The sequence below is a fragment of the Marmota monax genome, unplaced genomic scaffold (genome assembly GCF_021218885.2).
Source record: "Marmota monax isolate L192 unplaced genomic scaffold, Marmota_monax_Labrador192_F-V1.1 WCK01_AAM20220418_F8-fsc00004, whole genome shotgun sequence".
NCBI classification, from domain to species: Eukaryota; Metazoa; Chordata; class Mammalia; order Rodentia; family Sciuridae; genus Marmota; species Marmota monax.
Window position 1 is genome coordinate 10169089 of NW_026692881.1, and position 16948 is coordinate 10186036.

The 16948-nt window shown below is 42.7% G+C and overlaps 1 protein-coding gene across 2 annotated transcripts in view; it reads right to left on the bottom strand.

The window, feature by feature from the left end:
• The window catches only part of Myof (myoferlin), a 151351-nt gene that overhangs the window by 102417 nt on the left and 31986 nt on the right, over positions 1-16948 (bottom strand). For both annotated transcript variants that reach the window (XM_046449805.2, XM_046449804.2), the window contains exons 4-5: positions 6435-6543; positions 3624-3711 (exon numbers count right to left, since the gene is read on the bottom strand). In XM_046449805.2, coding sequence (XP_046305761.1) covers positions 3624-3711; positions 6435-6543 — 197 coding nt within the window. The remainder of the gene's footprint in view (positions 1-3623; positions 3712-6434; positions 6544-16948) is intronic.

Sequence of the window (16948 nt, forward strand, 5' to 3'; positions counted from 1 at the left end):
TGAAAGGCCTGGCTGAAACGAAAGCACCAAGGAACCCATTTAACATTTTGGCTCTTAAAATGAAATAGACATAATGAAAGTAATCTTTTATCTGCCAGTGTACTAGGTTGAATACTATTCCCCTTGCCTCCAAATTCATACCCACCCAGAAACTCAGAATATGATGAATTATTCTGAAAAAGGCTTCTTAGATGAGGTCATACTAGGTTAAGGTGGGCCCTAATCTAGTGACTATTGTAAAGTAAATTTTCTCTTTTCCATCAATGTTAAACCTGTAGACTGAGTTTCCTAATATGTAGCAAAAATGTGTTTGCTGTAATCTGAAACCTAAATTTCACTGCGTGTAGTTTGATGGAGCTATTTTTAAATTACAAAACTATGTGGTTGAAGTTGTGAGGAATAGAAAGTCTGGTGGTTCATTTTCAAAATCTAGTATTCAGCCTTAATTGGATCAGATGTGGCCCTCCCCTTTGCCCACCCTAATTCTAAAATTAGCTAATCCCGTAGATTGTAACCCCAACTCTTCCTATCCAGAGAGAGGGGCAGTACCTCGTCAAGGATAAATGTTGTCGGACCGCCCACCCAGTCGAGCTAGCTTAATCAGATACCCTGAAGCATATCCTTTGGGCCGAATAAAGGTTTGCCTTGCCCATCCACATTTGAGCATGTTTGATTTCTTGCAGCACCTCTTATTTCTAATAAAATGTAGTCATTTTGAGTGGCTCCTTTGTCCTCGGTCTTCCAATCATAATGCCTACATGCACTAGGTGATACAATCATAACTATAGCCCTTCCCTTTACCCTCCCCAATTTTAAACTAGTCAATTGTATAGATTGATACCCAGAACTCTTCCAAGCCGAGCAAGGGGCAGTGCTGCATAAGAGATTAAAAATAAATATTAAAAAAAAAAACCTGGGCAGATGTCCCACCCAGTATGCTTGCTTGCCAGATTTTTTTGGTAGCACACTCTTCTGCAGAGGTAAAATTTTGCCTCGCTGAGTACCTCTTTAGTATGTGTCCGATTTCTTGCAGCACCCAGATATTTCTAACAGTGTTGTCCTTGTAAGAAGTGGGAAATTTGCACCCTGACACAGGCAGAGAGAACAGCAGAGAGGCAGAGATTGGAGGGACACATTTTTAAACTAAAAAACATCAAGGATTGATAACAACCACCAGAAGGTAGAACAGAGGCTTGGAACAGATTTTCTGTCAGTCTCTGGATAGAACCAGTCCTACAGAAACCTTTCTTTCAGACTTCTACTCTTCAGAACTGAGGGAGAACACATCTACATTCTTTAAACTATCAGTTTGTGGTATTTGTTACAGCAGCCAGAGGAAACTAATACACAGGGTCCAGCGTAAAATTTTCCTAATCAGAGGCTACTTCAGGTAGCCCACCCACGGGGCTGCCTCAAGAGGGCCAGAAAGTGCCTACTTTTTCCCAGGCAGATGCAAATGTTGGTGACAACAATCATCAGCAGATAAGGTGGGAAGGAAAAGGGTGGGGCCATTCAGTTCCACACCTGAGGGTGTGCTGGACAGTCTTGGACTGTCTCAGGTGTTTTATTTGGTCATTCCTGCTATGGACATAGAGAAGTAACAGACATTCTTGAGTCACTACATGGCTCTTGAAGGTTAGAGAGTCCAGGGACCAAGTGACATATTCAAGGTGCCACTAGGCAGAAGGCAACATGTGGAGTGTGTTGCTGATATACTGGGGTCTTGTCAGTCCTGATCTACACCAAGGAGGAGGAGGTCAGCTAACCCTGGCTGGAAACTACTTACTCAAGAAATAGACTGAAACATTAGTAGTGGATGCTCAAGCAGGGACAGCAGTTGACTTGAGGCTGAGATAGGATAAGAAGTCAGGCAAGAAAGGGGCAGAGAGGCCAAAGGGCACAAAGGACAGGTGCTTTCAACTGGGGAGACCATCAGGTGGCCAGAAAGCAGAGCTCAGAAGCAAGGGAAACAAGAACACAGGAGAAGGAACAAGTACCAGAGCTTCCTCCTAAAGGAGGACTTCAAGTTGAGTGTGTTGGAATAAAGTGTCCCTCCTTCCTGGGGCATATGCCAAGGCTGGGGTAGCTGAACAGGAATTTGGTAACACATCTCAGGACAGAAGTTGACACTTTTTGCATCACATCATCACACTAGAAAAATACTAAAGGAGGTCAAGTCAGCTTTGTGAAAGATTGTCTTTTTTTTTTTTTTTTTTTTGGTGCAGTACTAGAGATGGTGTAGTGGCACCCCCTCCTACACAGGAAAATCTTAATTAAACTTCTCCAGAAATCTTCACCATAATTGATCTTAGGACTATCAGTACAAGAATCTCTACTAAGGAGTTCAATGTACTTAAACTTCTTATTTCCTGTTACTCTATCTTACTTGACTTGGAAGAGATCAGCACACTAGGAGCTGAACACCCCTTACTAGTTTTTCACACAAATTTATGGACTACTTTATGTAAATAACAACATATATAATAGGTTTTAGAAGTGTGCTTGCAAATGCAAAGTATGATAAGAAAACCAGATTCTTTTAACTAGGCCTTTGGCCTTGGACTGGAGCTTCACAGAGATGTTTACTTTCAAAGATAAGAGAAGAAGTTACTAATTGGGCTCCTCTGTAACAACTGCCGGGGGAAGAAAGAACAGGGAGAAGAAGCTCCCCTCTTCTCAGGTGTTGTCCTTGAAGGGTTAACTTGCCCAGAACAGAGAAAGAAAAAGCTTTTGTGTGAACTTCTGCAGACTGTGAACCTCTGAGCCCCTCCTCCCCTTACACGCTGAATATAAAGTTCTGAAACTGCCTGAATTTGGGGTTCAGGGGGATTGATGGATTACAGCAAAAGCATTGTCCTATGAACCTGGCTAGAGCCAAATAAACCTGTTTTCTGTTCCTATTTGGTGTCTTTCTTTGTCTGTCCCTTGCAACAATGGAGCTCAGGGTCTCCTTTGTTAGGCAAGCTACAATTTGGGGCCATGAAATATTGCCATGTAGACCCCCTCCCTCCAATTGAGGACTAAATCCCTCCCCTGATAGCCTCACACAACCCCACCCTGAGTGGGATCTCTTGACTCCAAAGGACTGACAACCCATGTCAGAGATCAAGGAGGATAAGAGGTGGGTTGTTCTGAAGGGAAGCAATTAACTAGAGGATCAAGGGCTGTTTGAGGGTGGGAGGGGGATCAGGGCTAAGGGAGCAGAGAAAGAGGCCCCAGTCCAAGGGCACTAACCATGAGATTGGTCTTTGAGAGCATAGTCCAGTGGTCACACTTTTGGGAAGGCAAGAAGACAGACAGAAGAGAGCAGAGAGGTCACTCCAGGAACCCCACAAGCTGGAACACTCTCTGGAGTGTTTACATTTCAAAGATAAGAGGAAACACCATGCTTGGGACTTGGTTTTGCAGTCCAGGTGTGTGCTGGGCGGGTCTGACAAGAGGTTGTTTACATAGACTCTTTCACCTTTCCCCTCTGCCTTGAAGGGTAATTCTTAAATACTTGTAATGTCCCAATTCAGGCAGCTCCACCTGCCTTACAGCTGCAGACTTTCTCCAGGGCCCCTCATGGTGTGTGTTAGCAGATTCCTTTTGGGGTGACCTGGCCTTTGGAAGGATCAGCTTACCTCCTGTGCCTGGCATGCTGGTTCCACTTGGGTCATTTGGATGTGGAGCTGAAGGTGGCTCATAGCCGATCACCAAGTCAATGGTGGCCTGCATAGAAACAATTCATCACAGAATCAGTGCAGAGCATCGGAATGTTACTGATTCAATGCCAGTTGGTCCAGCAGGAGTAAAACTCTAAGAAGGGATGAGCAGGGAAGTAGGAAAGCCAGACAAGATAGGGAGAACAAGGACATCATGTGCAGGACTATTTCTATTTTCCCACACGTGAGCCAAGGTGGGATGGGAAAGGAGCTACCTTGTTACAGTTCCCTAAGAGGCTGGAATCGAGTTGTAACAAGCAAGTGTTACAACTAGGCTCCATCCTAGAGTGGAGGTGGCCTCTGCTTACAGAGCTCCAATTGGAGACGCTCATTTTTAAAGGCTAATTCGTTTGTTGCTAGTTAACTTATATGAGTATTAATTGCTGAGATTTATTTTCACATTTTTGTCTAATAAAGAATTTTAAGGGTCCAATAAAAATGCATATTATAATGTGATTCATAAAATAGGATAAAAAAAGGAAGTCTAGTCTGAGTAGAGGAAGCAAGTATGCCGATTATAAAGTTCAACGTAATTGCCAGCCTTCTCACTTAAACCATGATCCCAAAATCCTAAGCAAGTAGGAAAACAACATTTTATGTAACTTTCATTACCAGAAAGAAGGAAATATATTAGATCCATACAGGAGATAAAGTTATTCCTGCTTATAAAAAATCTCAGAAAAATTTTTCACATGGGATATTATTTTAGGATAGAGTTAATTTACTTTTATATTTCATGGACCTATAAAATTTCAAAAAAAAAAAGTATCTTAGGGGAAATCAACACAGGCTTGCTAATTTTTATTTGGCCAAACATGCGCCCACAACTACCATTTACTATCACAGTCATTTCATAAAAGAAAGGCATTTTAATCCCAAAACAGGGAAAAACAAACCTCAGAATAAAGGAAGTTCTTTGCAAATAAAGATGATGTGTGCATGTTCATGAACACACAAACACACACAAACACACATACACACACACATGCTTGTACACATGCATGCATACATACATTGCATTGCTCTTATTTTTTCCCTGGACGGCTCATCAGTGAATATTCCTTCATGGATAAGATCACGGATGGACTGACTTAGAACTACTGATCTAGAGAGTCACGCAGGGTGCACACGCCTGTAATGTTAGGGGCTCTGGAGGCTGAGGCAGGAGGATTGCAAGTTCAAAGCCAGCCTCAGCAACTTAAGGAGTCCATAAAGCAACTCAGTGAGACCCTGTCTCTAAATAAAAGTTTAAAAAAGGCTGAGGATGTGGCTCAGTGGTTAAACACCACTGGGTTCAATCCCTGGTACCAACAAAACAAAACAAAACAAAACAAAAGAACTACTAATCTTGGAGATACTGGAGTTTAAAAATATGCATGTCCACAGCCCCATAGCAAATAAAGAATCATCAGAAGCAGGATGCAGGGCTGCCTGTAATCCTGTAGTTCGGGAAGTTGAGGCTTCACTAGTCTGATGCCAGCCTGGCAAGACCCTGTCTCAAAATAAAATCAAAAGGTGGGGGAGATAGCTTAGTGCATGCATGTAGCTCTGGTTTCAACCCCAGTAACCTGGACGGGGGCAGGGGGAGGGGATCGTAAGAGCAGCATCTTATGCTATTACCAAGACCAAGGCCACAGCACGAACACAAACATGGAGGGGCTCAGTTGCTAAACTTAGTAAAGAATCAAAACCCAGAAGATCACATGGGTGGCTCATCTGCTGGCTCAGTTGTTTTCCTGCTGTGGTCCATTTAGCCTTTGGATGCCCAGATGTGCTCTAAGGACCTCAGCAGGGTTAGGGGATCTCAGGGGCAGAGCTCTAGGCCTTCACATTCCCTACTCCATTCAATCACAGCAATTCTGCCATTTTTCTACATGTGCTTTCTTCCACACTTTAAGAAATGAAAAGAAGTCAGGAAGATCACTGGCAACCATCTTTCCTTAATATCATTTCTCTCAGCTAGGTTTGGGGTACTTAGATGTCAGATGACACTTTGAATTTATGTTTCATGATCAGAATATTGATTCATAGAAAACTGGTCATTTCAGAGACCAGATCAGCACAATTGACACTCTCATGGATGTTGAGAAGCCTAACCTGTATTCTTGCCTAGAGAGATACCCTCTCTTGGTATATATACATTTTCCCATTTGCCCAGGCTTTCAAGCAAAATAAATTCATTGGGAAATGAAACAGTTAGAGGTGATGGGCTGAGTGTGGTAGCTCTATGAGCACTTGTTAGTAAACCACATGAAGCTGATTTTTAAAAAACATTTTTGAATTCTGACTGGACATCAGACTATATGTACCTATTTAGAGAGGCTGTGATCAGAAAACAAACTTTATTATTGCTACCCAAACAATAATACAGATCATGATATTTCAAGGTAATACGCACAAACTACACTCCTTTTGGGGACTGTCTGATACACAGAGCTATGCCACACAAATACTAATGTCCACATGGATAAGCACAAAGCCAAACCCAGAGAGGTCCCTTTCACTCTACAGAATTCTGTTATGGAAAATCAAATCTCAAGTTTGCTACTTCTGTGACTGAAAATAGAGGACAAGGCCATTTGAGGTGGTATGTGAATGAACCCATTTACCTCAAAAACAGATTTCTGCTTTTACTGTAGTGAGCTAATTGTCAACCCATGTTTTTTTTCTGAATGAACTTTTGCTTAACCATCTCACATGGATACCTTTCAACAAGAGGGAAATGCTCACCCCGGTGTCTTGTCCCTTTTCGTTTAGCAGGGAAATGAGCTTGTAGGGCAGTGATCTGCTTTGGTCTCCAGAGAGGTCCTTCAGGGAGACGGTAGCTGTGCCAATTAATCTGCAGGGAAAACAAACAAACAAAAAAAGCAGGCAGTGGTGTAAGTAGGGGTCTGGCATCCATTGGATCATGGGACCCCTCCCCAGCTCCCTGCTATTCATTGCTACCATTTAAATCAACTCATAATGAGATGTGGGCCAGGGTATTTCTGCAGTAAACATGACATATCTGCCACCACTCCTCCATAACAACTCGTCAGTTCCAGAGTCTAACTATAATGCCTATGAAATCCCAATAGTCACAACCAATGTAGATGGACCATCAGGAAAGACCAATAGAGCCAGAGAGAACAGCAGGACAAAACTCAGTAAAAGAGGAAGGTATTCTTCTGTAATAGGAATTTAAAAGGACTCACAGAACTTTGCCCACTATGAAAATGTACGGTTCTCCCCACCCATCCCACCCCATAGACCTTCAGAATGTTTACTTTGAGAAAAGGTTGGTGGATTACTGATGGGGATAACTTGCTACCCCAGAGTAGATGAATACTGGAGTAGCAATCCAATTCGGATGTGTGCACCATTCTCTCTGCCTGGGTTGAACCAAGTCTCTACTCCTCACCCACCTATCTCCATGGTACATATTGCAACAGAAGCACACTGTGTCCCTCTCCCTGGAGTGAAGCTCCCTGGAGGCTCTGATTGTTCCTGTTTTGTCTGCTACTCTAACCCAATTACCTGGGACGTGGTAGGTACTTTAAAGATATTTACAGGGTGAAGGAAAAAATAATAATTAAAGAATATCTGACACCTTTTTTATAGTAAGGCACATGACTGAAAAATGTATAGAACACATCGCCAGAGAGATGGTCAACCGTACAATCATAAACCATGGAAAATAGTATGTAATGGGGAGGATGTAACCTGAAACGGGAATAAAAGTAGGAGAGTTGAAGAAGTTCACTTTGTGGAAGGCAGTCAGAAAGGCAAGGGAGCCCAGGGGTATGCTTTCATCTCAGTGTGGACACTGAGAAAGGAAAAAGGAATAGTAAGAATGTCTTCATGTTGCTTAGACCTTGCTACCTTTGCAACCACTTACACTAATACATAGCAAATGAGATAGAACAGAAAACTTTTAGCATTGAAATAGAAAATGAACATTGAGCCCTTAAAGTGATAGAAGAGATTCTCCATATTAAAAAAAAAAATCCAGGGTGAGGGAATTATATTTGAGTATTTTTATGTAACTCTAGGCTTTGGGGCAAAACTAATAATCAGGAAAGTTTCATTTTGTGGAGAAATAACTTACCTTAAAATTTGTACAGTTTCTTTAAAAATCAGGAAGTGAAAGTTGATAGCAACATGGGCACCTAATTTTTGAAGTGACAAATATATATCCATTTTCTTCTCTCCAACTCAGACCTCAAAAGAAGGTCTAGGTTGTAGAACTGGGGTCTGTCACCCAATCACATACATCAGTGACTCCACAATATTCAGTGACCTCACTTTCTCTGAAGAGATTTATTTTATTGCACAAACCAGGAAATTGCTACAGAGCTGTTTCACTCCATTTACCCAGTGGTTATGATTTCTTGGAAGAGGGCATGTTCTCATACAGAGAACTACAACTGTGACAGATTCTCATCTGATAAGCACAGTCTGTGGTTAGCAACAGAAAAGAAAAAAATTTGTCTCCAGAGAAATAAAAGTGAATTATTCATTCTTTTCAAGTCAATACAGAAATTAAATCTGCCAGGCAATTTTGAGAATTGATGGCAATTTTACAGAGTATTTTTTAGATGAGTCTATTCATTTGGTATATTGTTTAGAGTATTTTTTCTCCTTGGCTACTCCACAAAGTGTTCCTCCAACACAAGGTGAGAGCCATAATATATCTCTCTCTTGGCCCCACAGAGAGCTAGGATTGCTGTCTATGCTTTCAGAATACCTCTATGGTGTTAGAATAGAACAGTCAGCTTTGAGGACATAGCTCAGCGGTGGAACACTTGCCTAGCAGGAACGAGGCCCTGAGTTGAATTGCCAGCGCCACAAAAATAAAATAAAATAAAATAGAGCCATGGGGTTGGCTAATTTAGTTTTAAAGAAGAAGGAAGTGTGAAAAATATATGTTTTAAAAGGTCACCTGGCTGTTGTCAAATGTCTCAATGAGATGCTCGCCTTGAAAGACACGGAAACAAACATGACTTTGTTCCTCTCATTTGCATGATTCATAGACTAACTCTGATCAAGATAATGACATTGCACAGTTGAACATGTACTGATTTGCTTTTGCTAAACTCAAAAGGACCAAACTCTCTAAATCAGCAGCAAACAAATCTTAGCACAAACCACACAGCATGCTGAAAGAAAAGAGGCTTGGCCTGGGATTCAACCAGCTTATTATTATTATTATTATTATTATTATTATTATTATTATTAATGAATGGCTCTTTTTGTTTTTTTAAATACCATTTTTTATTGTTGTTGTTTATTTTGTATGTGGGGATGGGGATTGAACTCAGGGCCTCACGCATGCTAGGCAGGTGCTTTACCGTTGAGCTATTTTCCCCAGCCTCTGGACCAGCATTTTCAACCTTGGCACTGCTGACATTTTGAACCCATTAATTTTTTTAAATTTTTATATATTTATTTTTTTTGGTGGTGAGGAGCTGTCCTGTGCTTTGCAGGTGTTCAGCAGCACCCCTGGCCTCTACCCACTAGAAGCCCATAGTGCCCCCACCCAGCTGTGACCAACAACTAGCACATTGCTAGTTGTTCCCTGGAGGATAAAACTGCCCCAGGTCAAGAACAATTCCTGCTTTAGCTCTAACTTTCTGAGTTCCAGTTTTCTCTGAGGCCTGCCTAAGTGACTCATCCCTTTGAGCCCACTTCATTATTGGCAGACAAGTGGGTGGAAGTAAATAATTTTCAGCTCTAAAAGTTCTTTATCTTGAAGTTCTTCCTGTCTAATTTACGGGAAGGGATCCTCCTAAAATGTGTTTGGCAACCCAAAATGATAAGCAGGGTTTCTGCCTTCAAGAATATTGGCCTACAAAGTTGTAGACCAAAACTAGATCACATAGGGTGTCAGGGGAAAAGGTTAGGCCAATAATAGAAATGTGGAACACACTCAGCGTTATGTAAGACAATAGGGAATGGTGGGGCTTGTGGTTAACCAGAGAGAACAAGCTTACCTAAAACACAGAGCCTTTCTGCTGATCATTTATGATCCTGAATGGTTTCATAACCTTCAATCTGACTCAACCAGTATATTCTGCTTTTGCTTTCCCATGAGACAGTAGCAACAGATCACTGACCAGGAATGGGGTAAAGTAAAAAAGAAGCCAATTATAAAGTTTAACCTCAATTCCTTCATTTAGAAGCCTTCGGTCCCATTCTAAAAAGCTGTGATTTTCATCATAAAATTCTGATGCTTTTGTTGGTGGGCAACATGTAAAAGAAACTACATCTTTTTCTCCCCGAAGTAAAGAAGGTGTGTTTAGATGGAAGCTTTAAAAAACTACAATCCCAGAGACATTGTCACAGCTAGGCTGGTTGAGAAAAAATGCCAACAGTTACAACTTCTAAGAACTTTAACTGTAAATCAAAGGAACCATTCCCTATGGGCAAGCCCCAGCCCTGCAGGAACTCCCAGGCATGCCTGGCTGAGCCAATTTGCTGTGTTGCCTGGATACAGATTATTGTGAAAAACTGGGAATGATGACTTGGCCTCCTCCATGGAGGACTGGAACAGCTCAGTCCGACCACAGCCAATTTCCTTAAAAGGAGGTGACACTGAACCCGGAACCTTCTTTCTTTCATATTACTACTGCTATGAATAGGCCAAAATGATGGTGCGACAGTCGTGGGGAAATTGCCTTGTATTTCATGGAAAAAATCAGTCTCCCACCAAAACAGGCAGATCAGGGCTCAACAGGAAACTGCAGTGAAAGGCCCTTCAGCTCCCCTGCTTTACTTGTGGAATTAATAAGTTGCACATGTATTTTAAAATGAAGAAAAACCCCAGTCATGCTCCTTTTTCTTTCAGTCCATAAATGTCATATGATGTGGAGTTGGGTTTCTATGTGGCATGGAACTAATCCCGAGCAATGGGAGCAATGACTTGACAATCCTAACTTAGATATTGGGATTGGGAGAATAAAAGAGCTTAATGGTAAGCCAGTCAACGTAGTTGTGCAAGTGCTGGTTAAGAACCTCCTTAAATATTTTGTTTATCTTAAAATAGACAAAGTGTAGTTTGTTTAAAAAAAAAAAAAGAGGAATGGAGAATGTTCTCCCGTTAGCACGGGCGCAAACATGGAGAGCCACATGCCTCTGAGGTGAGTCAGGCCTCCTCTGGCTGGTTGTTAAGCAGGGGAGCTCTCATATACCAAGACTTCTCTGCAGCCGGGACTCAGCCCACATGGATTAATTACTGCAGGAGGGTTTACTGGAAATTCCTTCACAAAGAAAAGGAAAAATACGTTGGAGGCTGGGAAATAAACCACACATTGTGCTGTTTCTGCCTCTGGGGACAGTAGCAGAGTGTCATCTTGCTGTCCTCTGGGAAGCTGAACTCTGACAAAAAAAGTTCCCAAGCTGCCCCCAGGTCCCTTGTGGAGAAACTGAAGACACCGACCTCCCATCCTTTGAAGCACTGGGCTCTTGACAGGGTGGGCCTTGTCATTTTGCCCAGGCCTGTAGGGCCCTGAGGCTCTAAGGCTAGGCCTCCAACTCCCTTCCCCATACTTATCCCCGCCCTGAGCCAGTGTCCCAAGCCAATAGGTAGGAGAGCCAAGCACACCCCTTATTGTGAACTAAACTAGTAGGAAAGGCAGGGGCACATTCTTTGCTTGGCCAGACTTCAGTCAGCCTCTGGAACCTTCTCTTGTGTACTTTCTTATAAAGTGCCATTTCAGTAAAAAACAAAAAACAAAAAAACCCTGCTAAGTCAGTTTAGCAACTCCATATCTGATCAGATTCCTCATCTTCCACCATCTCCCACATGACATCTGATCACCCAGGCCTGCCTTCAGCAAGAATCCTGTTAGGTTGGTTTAGCCAGAATCCCCCTAATCCCTGATATTTCCTCTTAGAACTTTTCCATCCCCTGTTTCCTACCCTGCTCCTTGTCCATGCTGTCTGTGGAGTGGAGCCCAGTCTCTCTCTCTCCTCTCTCTTCTCTCTCTCTCTCTCTCTCTTTCTCTCTCTCTCTCTCTCTCTCTGACTGTGGCGATGGTCCTGATTTTCCTTACTATGCTTTAACGAGTGTCACTGAATAACTTTTTCTTTAACAGAGCCAGGGCAGCAGAGAACACTGCAAGAATCCCTTGTCAAGGCAAAATCCCATCTAAGAGCATCTGCCTATGCCTGCCATCTGCTTACCTCCCAGTCCCCCATCCCAACCTTGTCAGCTTCTGGATTATCTCCTGAGCTATTTCTCAGAATGTGTCTCCCCTGGAGCTCCCTGCATCAACATCACCTGGGCGTTTGTAGATTCCCAAGACCCTGAGTCAGACTTTTTCCCTAGATAATTCTTATAAGTCTGAGAAACAATGAGCTAGACCAGTAACCTTCAATGGGAGCCTGAGGAAAGAGGAGGGTGAGTGCAGGGGTGGGGGTGGAGAAAGCAACTGGCAAAACAGGACCAGGGGACAGGGGGGCATGCGGAGTTCTGAAAACATCCAAAGTGATAGTGCAGATTCTCATTGGGTTGCAGGCCTGCTGAGTAGAGTTGATGGAGTTTTGTTTACTGCAGTTTGTTCCGTTCAGTGATTGGCTTTCTATGCACAGTTCTCCAATGAGAAGCCCTTCCCTCCATACCAGAATTGTCAGAGAACTTGGAGGATTCTTTCCCGTTGTTCAAAAGCAAGCATGGGGGCTGGGGTTGTGGCTCAGTGGTAGAGCGCTTGCCTTGCACATGTGAGGCACTGGTTTGATTCTCAGCACCACATAAAAATAAATAGAATAAAGATATTGTGTCCATGTATAACTAAAAATTTAAAAAGATTTAAAAAAAAAAAAAAGCAAGCATGGTGTTTAGAGAATAGAGGAGCACTGGTCCTCAAAAGTGTTCCCAAACCTGGCTGTGCACAAGTCTCCTCTATACTTTCAACAAACTCCATTTCTTGGTTGTAAAAGCACTGACCCAGCACAAAGGCCATGGCTGCATGGCAGTAGCGGCTCTCCTTTTCCCTGCCTCTCCTGCCACAAGTCGCATCTCTTTAACAAGGGGAAAGTGCTGAGTGGGAGCACAGGTCTCCTCACCAAATAGCTCCCAGTCAGCAAGGTATCCAGGTGGGTGTCCGTTAGCTGGTGGCTGCAAGGAGCGGACTGACCAGCCTAATGCCTGGGAGCTTAAAGACACTCAGTATCACTATTGAACCCAGGGGTGCTTTTACCACCAAGTTACGACCCTAGCCCTTTTTACTTTTTATTTTGAGACAGGGTCTCACTAAGCTGCTGGCCAAGAGTTTACCATGCTTCTGCCTCAGCCTCCTGAGTGGCTGGGATTACCGAAGAGTGCCACCACACCTGGTTCAGTATTTTGTAAATAAAAGGACTAGGCCCTGCTAATTTTGCTATTTCCGTCTGGCCAATTCCCCTGTTCAGTCAGGCTCAGTGTTCTCAATCCATGCTTGCCCGCCCGGAGGGGTCAGTCCAGCTCCCTCAACCATTACAATCACAGTCATAGCTTTTCCTTCATTGGAGCATTTATTGATCCATTCATGCCCCTGGGCCTTCTGAGGTAAGGGGGCAACACAGCATAGTGATTCTGGGTGTGGAGGTAGGCAGACCCGACCAGCTCCAGCTCGTCCTTGTGCTCTGTGGGCTGTGGACCTGTTAACTTGATTGAGCCACTATTTCCTTGTCTGCAAATGGTGATAGTGACAGCTTCTACTTGATGGCACCAATATAAGGGTTAAAAAGATGATGTGACAAGTGTTTAACACCCCACCTTTTATTATTTCTTCTGACATCATTCTAGAAAAGCCATTTTTTAAAAGCATAGAAGGATGTGGCTCAGAGTAGTACTTGCAGGGAAAGCGGATCTGAACCCAGGCCTAGCCCCAATCACGGGGGAGTGGGGGGCTCATCACACAGGAGGCGGGCGAGTGAATGAACACACAAGAACCCTTTGTAACCGCCCACATCTATTTCTGTACAAGCACCTGTCAAGTTCTTAGGACCAGCCCTTTCTCTTACCCATAACAGATAGCCCCAGCCCTACACATGGGCCACCGGTACCACAAATCTGTCTGGGAGGTAACTTTTATTTCCCTCAGAGTTAGACAGAGGCAAAAATTTCAGCAGCAGCTGAAAATTCATGAAATCCAATTTACTGGAATCTGAATAAAGTTTTTCAAGTCATATGTCTCATAAAATGTTTCATTATAGAAGAATCATCCTTATATAATATACAACCCAACCGAGGAGCTGGGTTGTAGCTCAGTGGTGGAGCACTTGCCTTGCATATGTGAGGCACTGGGTTTGATCCTCAGCACCACATAGAAATAAGTGATAAAATAAAGATATTGTGTCCATCTACAACTAAAAACAATTTTTAAAAAACTATCTAATAGCATACATTCACCTTACCCTGTCATTTTCTTTCTTTGTACTCTGCTTTATTTTCTTTCTACCACTTATCACCATCTGATATTATTTTAGACGTGTAGTTATGCCAAATAGATATTAGTTCCATGAAAGACACAGGGCTCCCCCAATGAGTTCTCAAAGCCATTCATGAGCCAGAATAGGCATTAGTAAATATTTATAGAGTGAATAAATGAATTGTACATCATTGAAGACGTCCAATGACCTTGCAAGTTATAAAAGCTTTCTCTCCTAGAGGCTATAGATATATAGCTCAGTGATAGAGCACTTGCCTAGCATGTGAAAGGCCCTGGGTTCAGTCAGTACTACAAAAAATAAAACAAAAAAACTTATGTAGCTTGCTGTGATGGCACATGCCTGTAATCCCAGGGACTCAGGAGGCTGAGGCAGGAAGGTGGGAAATTCAAAGCCAGCTTCAGGGAGGCCCTAAGCAGCTCAATATAAAAATAAATCAATAAAAAGGGCAAGAGATGTGACTCAATAGTTAAGTGTCCCTAGGTTCAATCCCCCATAACTGACAAAACAAAGCTTCCTCAATGCAAAGAGAATTACAGGTCTTATCATTATGAAATAAATTCCTTTCTCTTTCCCTGGGCATCTTTTTCTGGGTATGTGGTCTCCATCACTCACGAGAGTGTAACAGATGCCCCAGAACCTCAGCTACTTAATTGGGCTCCCCAGGTACTGCAGTACAACCTCTCCAGCCTCCAGAGATGGCCAGCCCTAACCAGCCATGATCTTTTCATAGTTTTGTTGCTCTGCTGCAAATATGGAATGAAAAAGAAATCAAAAGAAGTGAGAATTCTGCCGCACAGTAACATCTGCTTCTGATTCAGATTTGTACACAGCCTGAGAGCTACTCCAGTCAGAAAAGCAGCTGTGGCTCACCACACCCCGCAGAGGAAAGGGATACCTAAATAAACCCCACTGTCACGTGGACTCATGGCCAGGTCAGGAATGAGTCTCAGAACTAGGAGGAATAATAGCAATAAAAGTTGGAAGACAAGATCTATGGCATAGCAGCAAATGGAAATTTACAAGTAATAACACACTTCACCCCAGCAAGCTAATTTCATTCTCAACCACACTCTGTGTTTTCTATAATTAAAAAAAAAAAAAAAGAAGAAGAAGAAGAAGAAAAAGAAAAAGAAAGAAAAACCTTGGCCCAAGGAGTTATCACATTTCACAATCTAATTTTTCCCTTTTTCACTTTCTATTTTATAGCCCCCTAATTGCTACATATGTCTCTGTGTGTACGTGTTTATTATACATTCTGGTATTCTAGTCTTCAACCTTAACACACACACACACACACACACACACACATAGTTTATGTTCTCACCACCCAGAGTGGAAAAACCTTGTCATTCATGGAGAAGGATTTTACCTGGAGGGTTTGGGCTCTGTGTATGATGATTTGAATATACATTAATTCCTTGATCTCTCCCTTATAGAGCTGAGTGGCCTTGTCCCATTTGGCAAACCTCTCTTAGCCACGTTTTTCTCATCTATAAGTTGGGGATACGACTGTCTGACTGAGTGTTGTCATAAAGATTAAATGTGGTTATGTGTAGAATAGTTTTAGCATAATCGCTCGTACTTAGTAAACCCACAAAACATTTGCTATTATGTTTTCATCAGGAAAGTGAAATGTTTCCTTAATTATATCAGATGGGCTTTTACATCTAGCTTTTATTGAGGAAGTATTATAGTCCCCATTATAAAGATGAAGAAACTTGCCAAGACTCACCCAGCCAGTAAGTAGCAGAACCAACATCCCACCTAATCTCAAGATCAACAGGTGGACCCTTGCCCACACCTCTTATGCAGAACTTAGATAATTTTCCTTGTAGATATATTTTTAAGGTTTGTGTTATCTCCTTCTTACATACAATATACCAGATGTCATGCACAGTGTCTTAGACTCAGATGTTGTTGTTGACTTCTCTGCATGTGTGTGGGTGCCTGGGATGATGGTTTTGCATGCACAAGCACAAACATGTGGTGGGAAGGAATACTAGAAATGCAAACTCTTAGAGAGCTAATTATGGTTATTTTATCTCAGACATTATAATTTTCATCTCCATCAGTTCAATTTAGAACTTTCCTATATCTTCCTCGTCTCATGCTCAAGCCCTTGAATCTGTGGAATGTAATACACAGCCTCTTCACTCTCCCATGCCTAATAATGTTATCTTCTGTGCCATTTCAGGGATTTTTTTCCCTCCATATTACTGAGATAAAATCCTTCTCCATGAATGACAAGGTTTTCCACTCTGGATGGTAAGAACATAAACTATTTCCAGTCCTGTGGGAGTCCCGAGGACTATGCCTCTTGGCAGGTGGCTCTTTCCCCTGTATCAATAGTTTCCTCACTGATCAGCCCTCAGCTGAAGAGTCAAGGGGGACTCTCTGCCAATCTCTGGGTAGCTCTGCCTCTGTCTCTCTGTTGCTTTGTGTCTCTCTGGATGTCTCTGTCCCTCTGTCCCCCTCTCTCTGGGTAGCTCTCTCCTCTGGGTCCTTGAGCCACCTGGGCATCTCTAGTGCCCCCCCCCCCCGTCTCTCTCCAGTTCTGGGAGACAATCAGGGCCCTGTCCTCACACTGTGGCTCAGGAACCAGTCTCGCTAGACATTCGGTGTCACTCATAAGGCTCTTCTCATTTGCTTCAGGAAGCACTGTCTCTGCTAGTCACATCTGATATTGGGAAATGACTGCATTTGGTCTAGTTTTTAAGTCATGTCAGTGGGTGGGCAAATCTTATCCCCATTTTGTCATCTTAGCATAAGCGGAACTGCTACACTACAGTGACTGAGAATTCTGAGGCCTGGGGAGGTGAAGTAACTTGCCC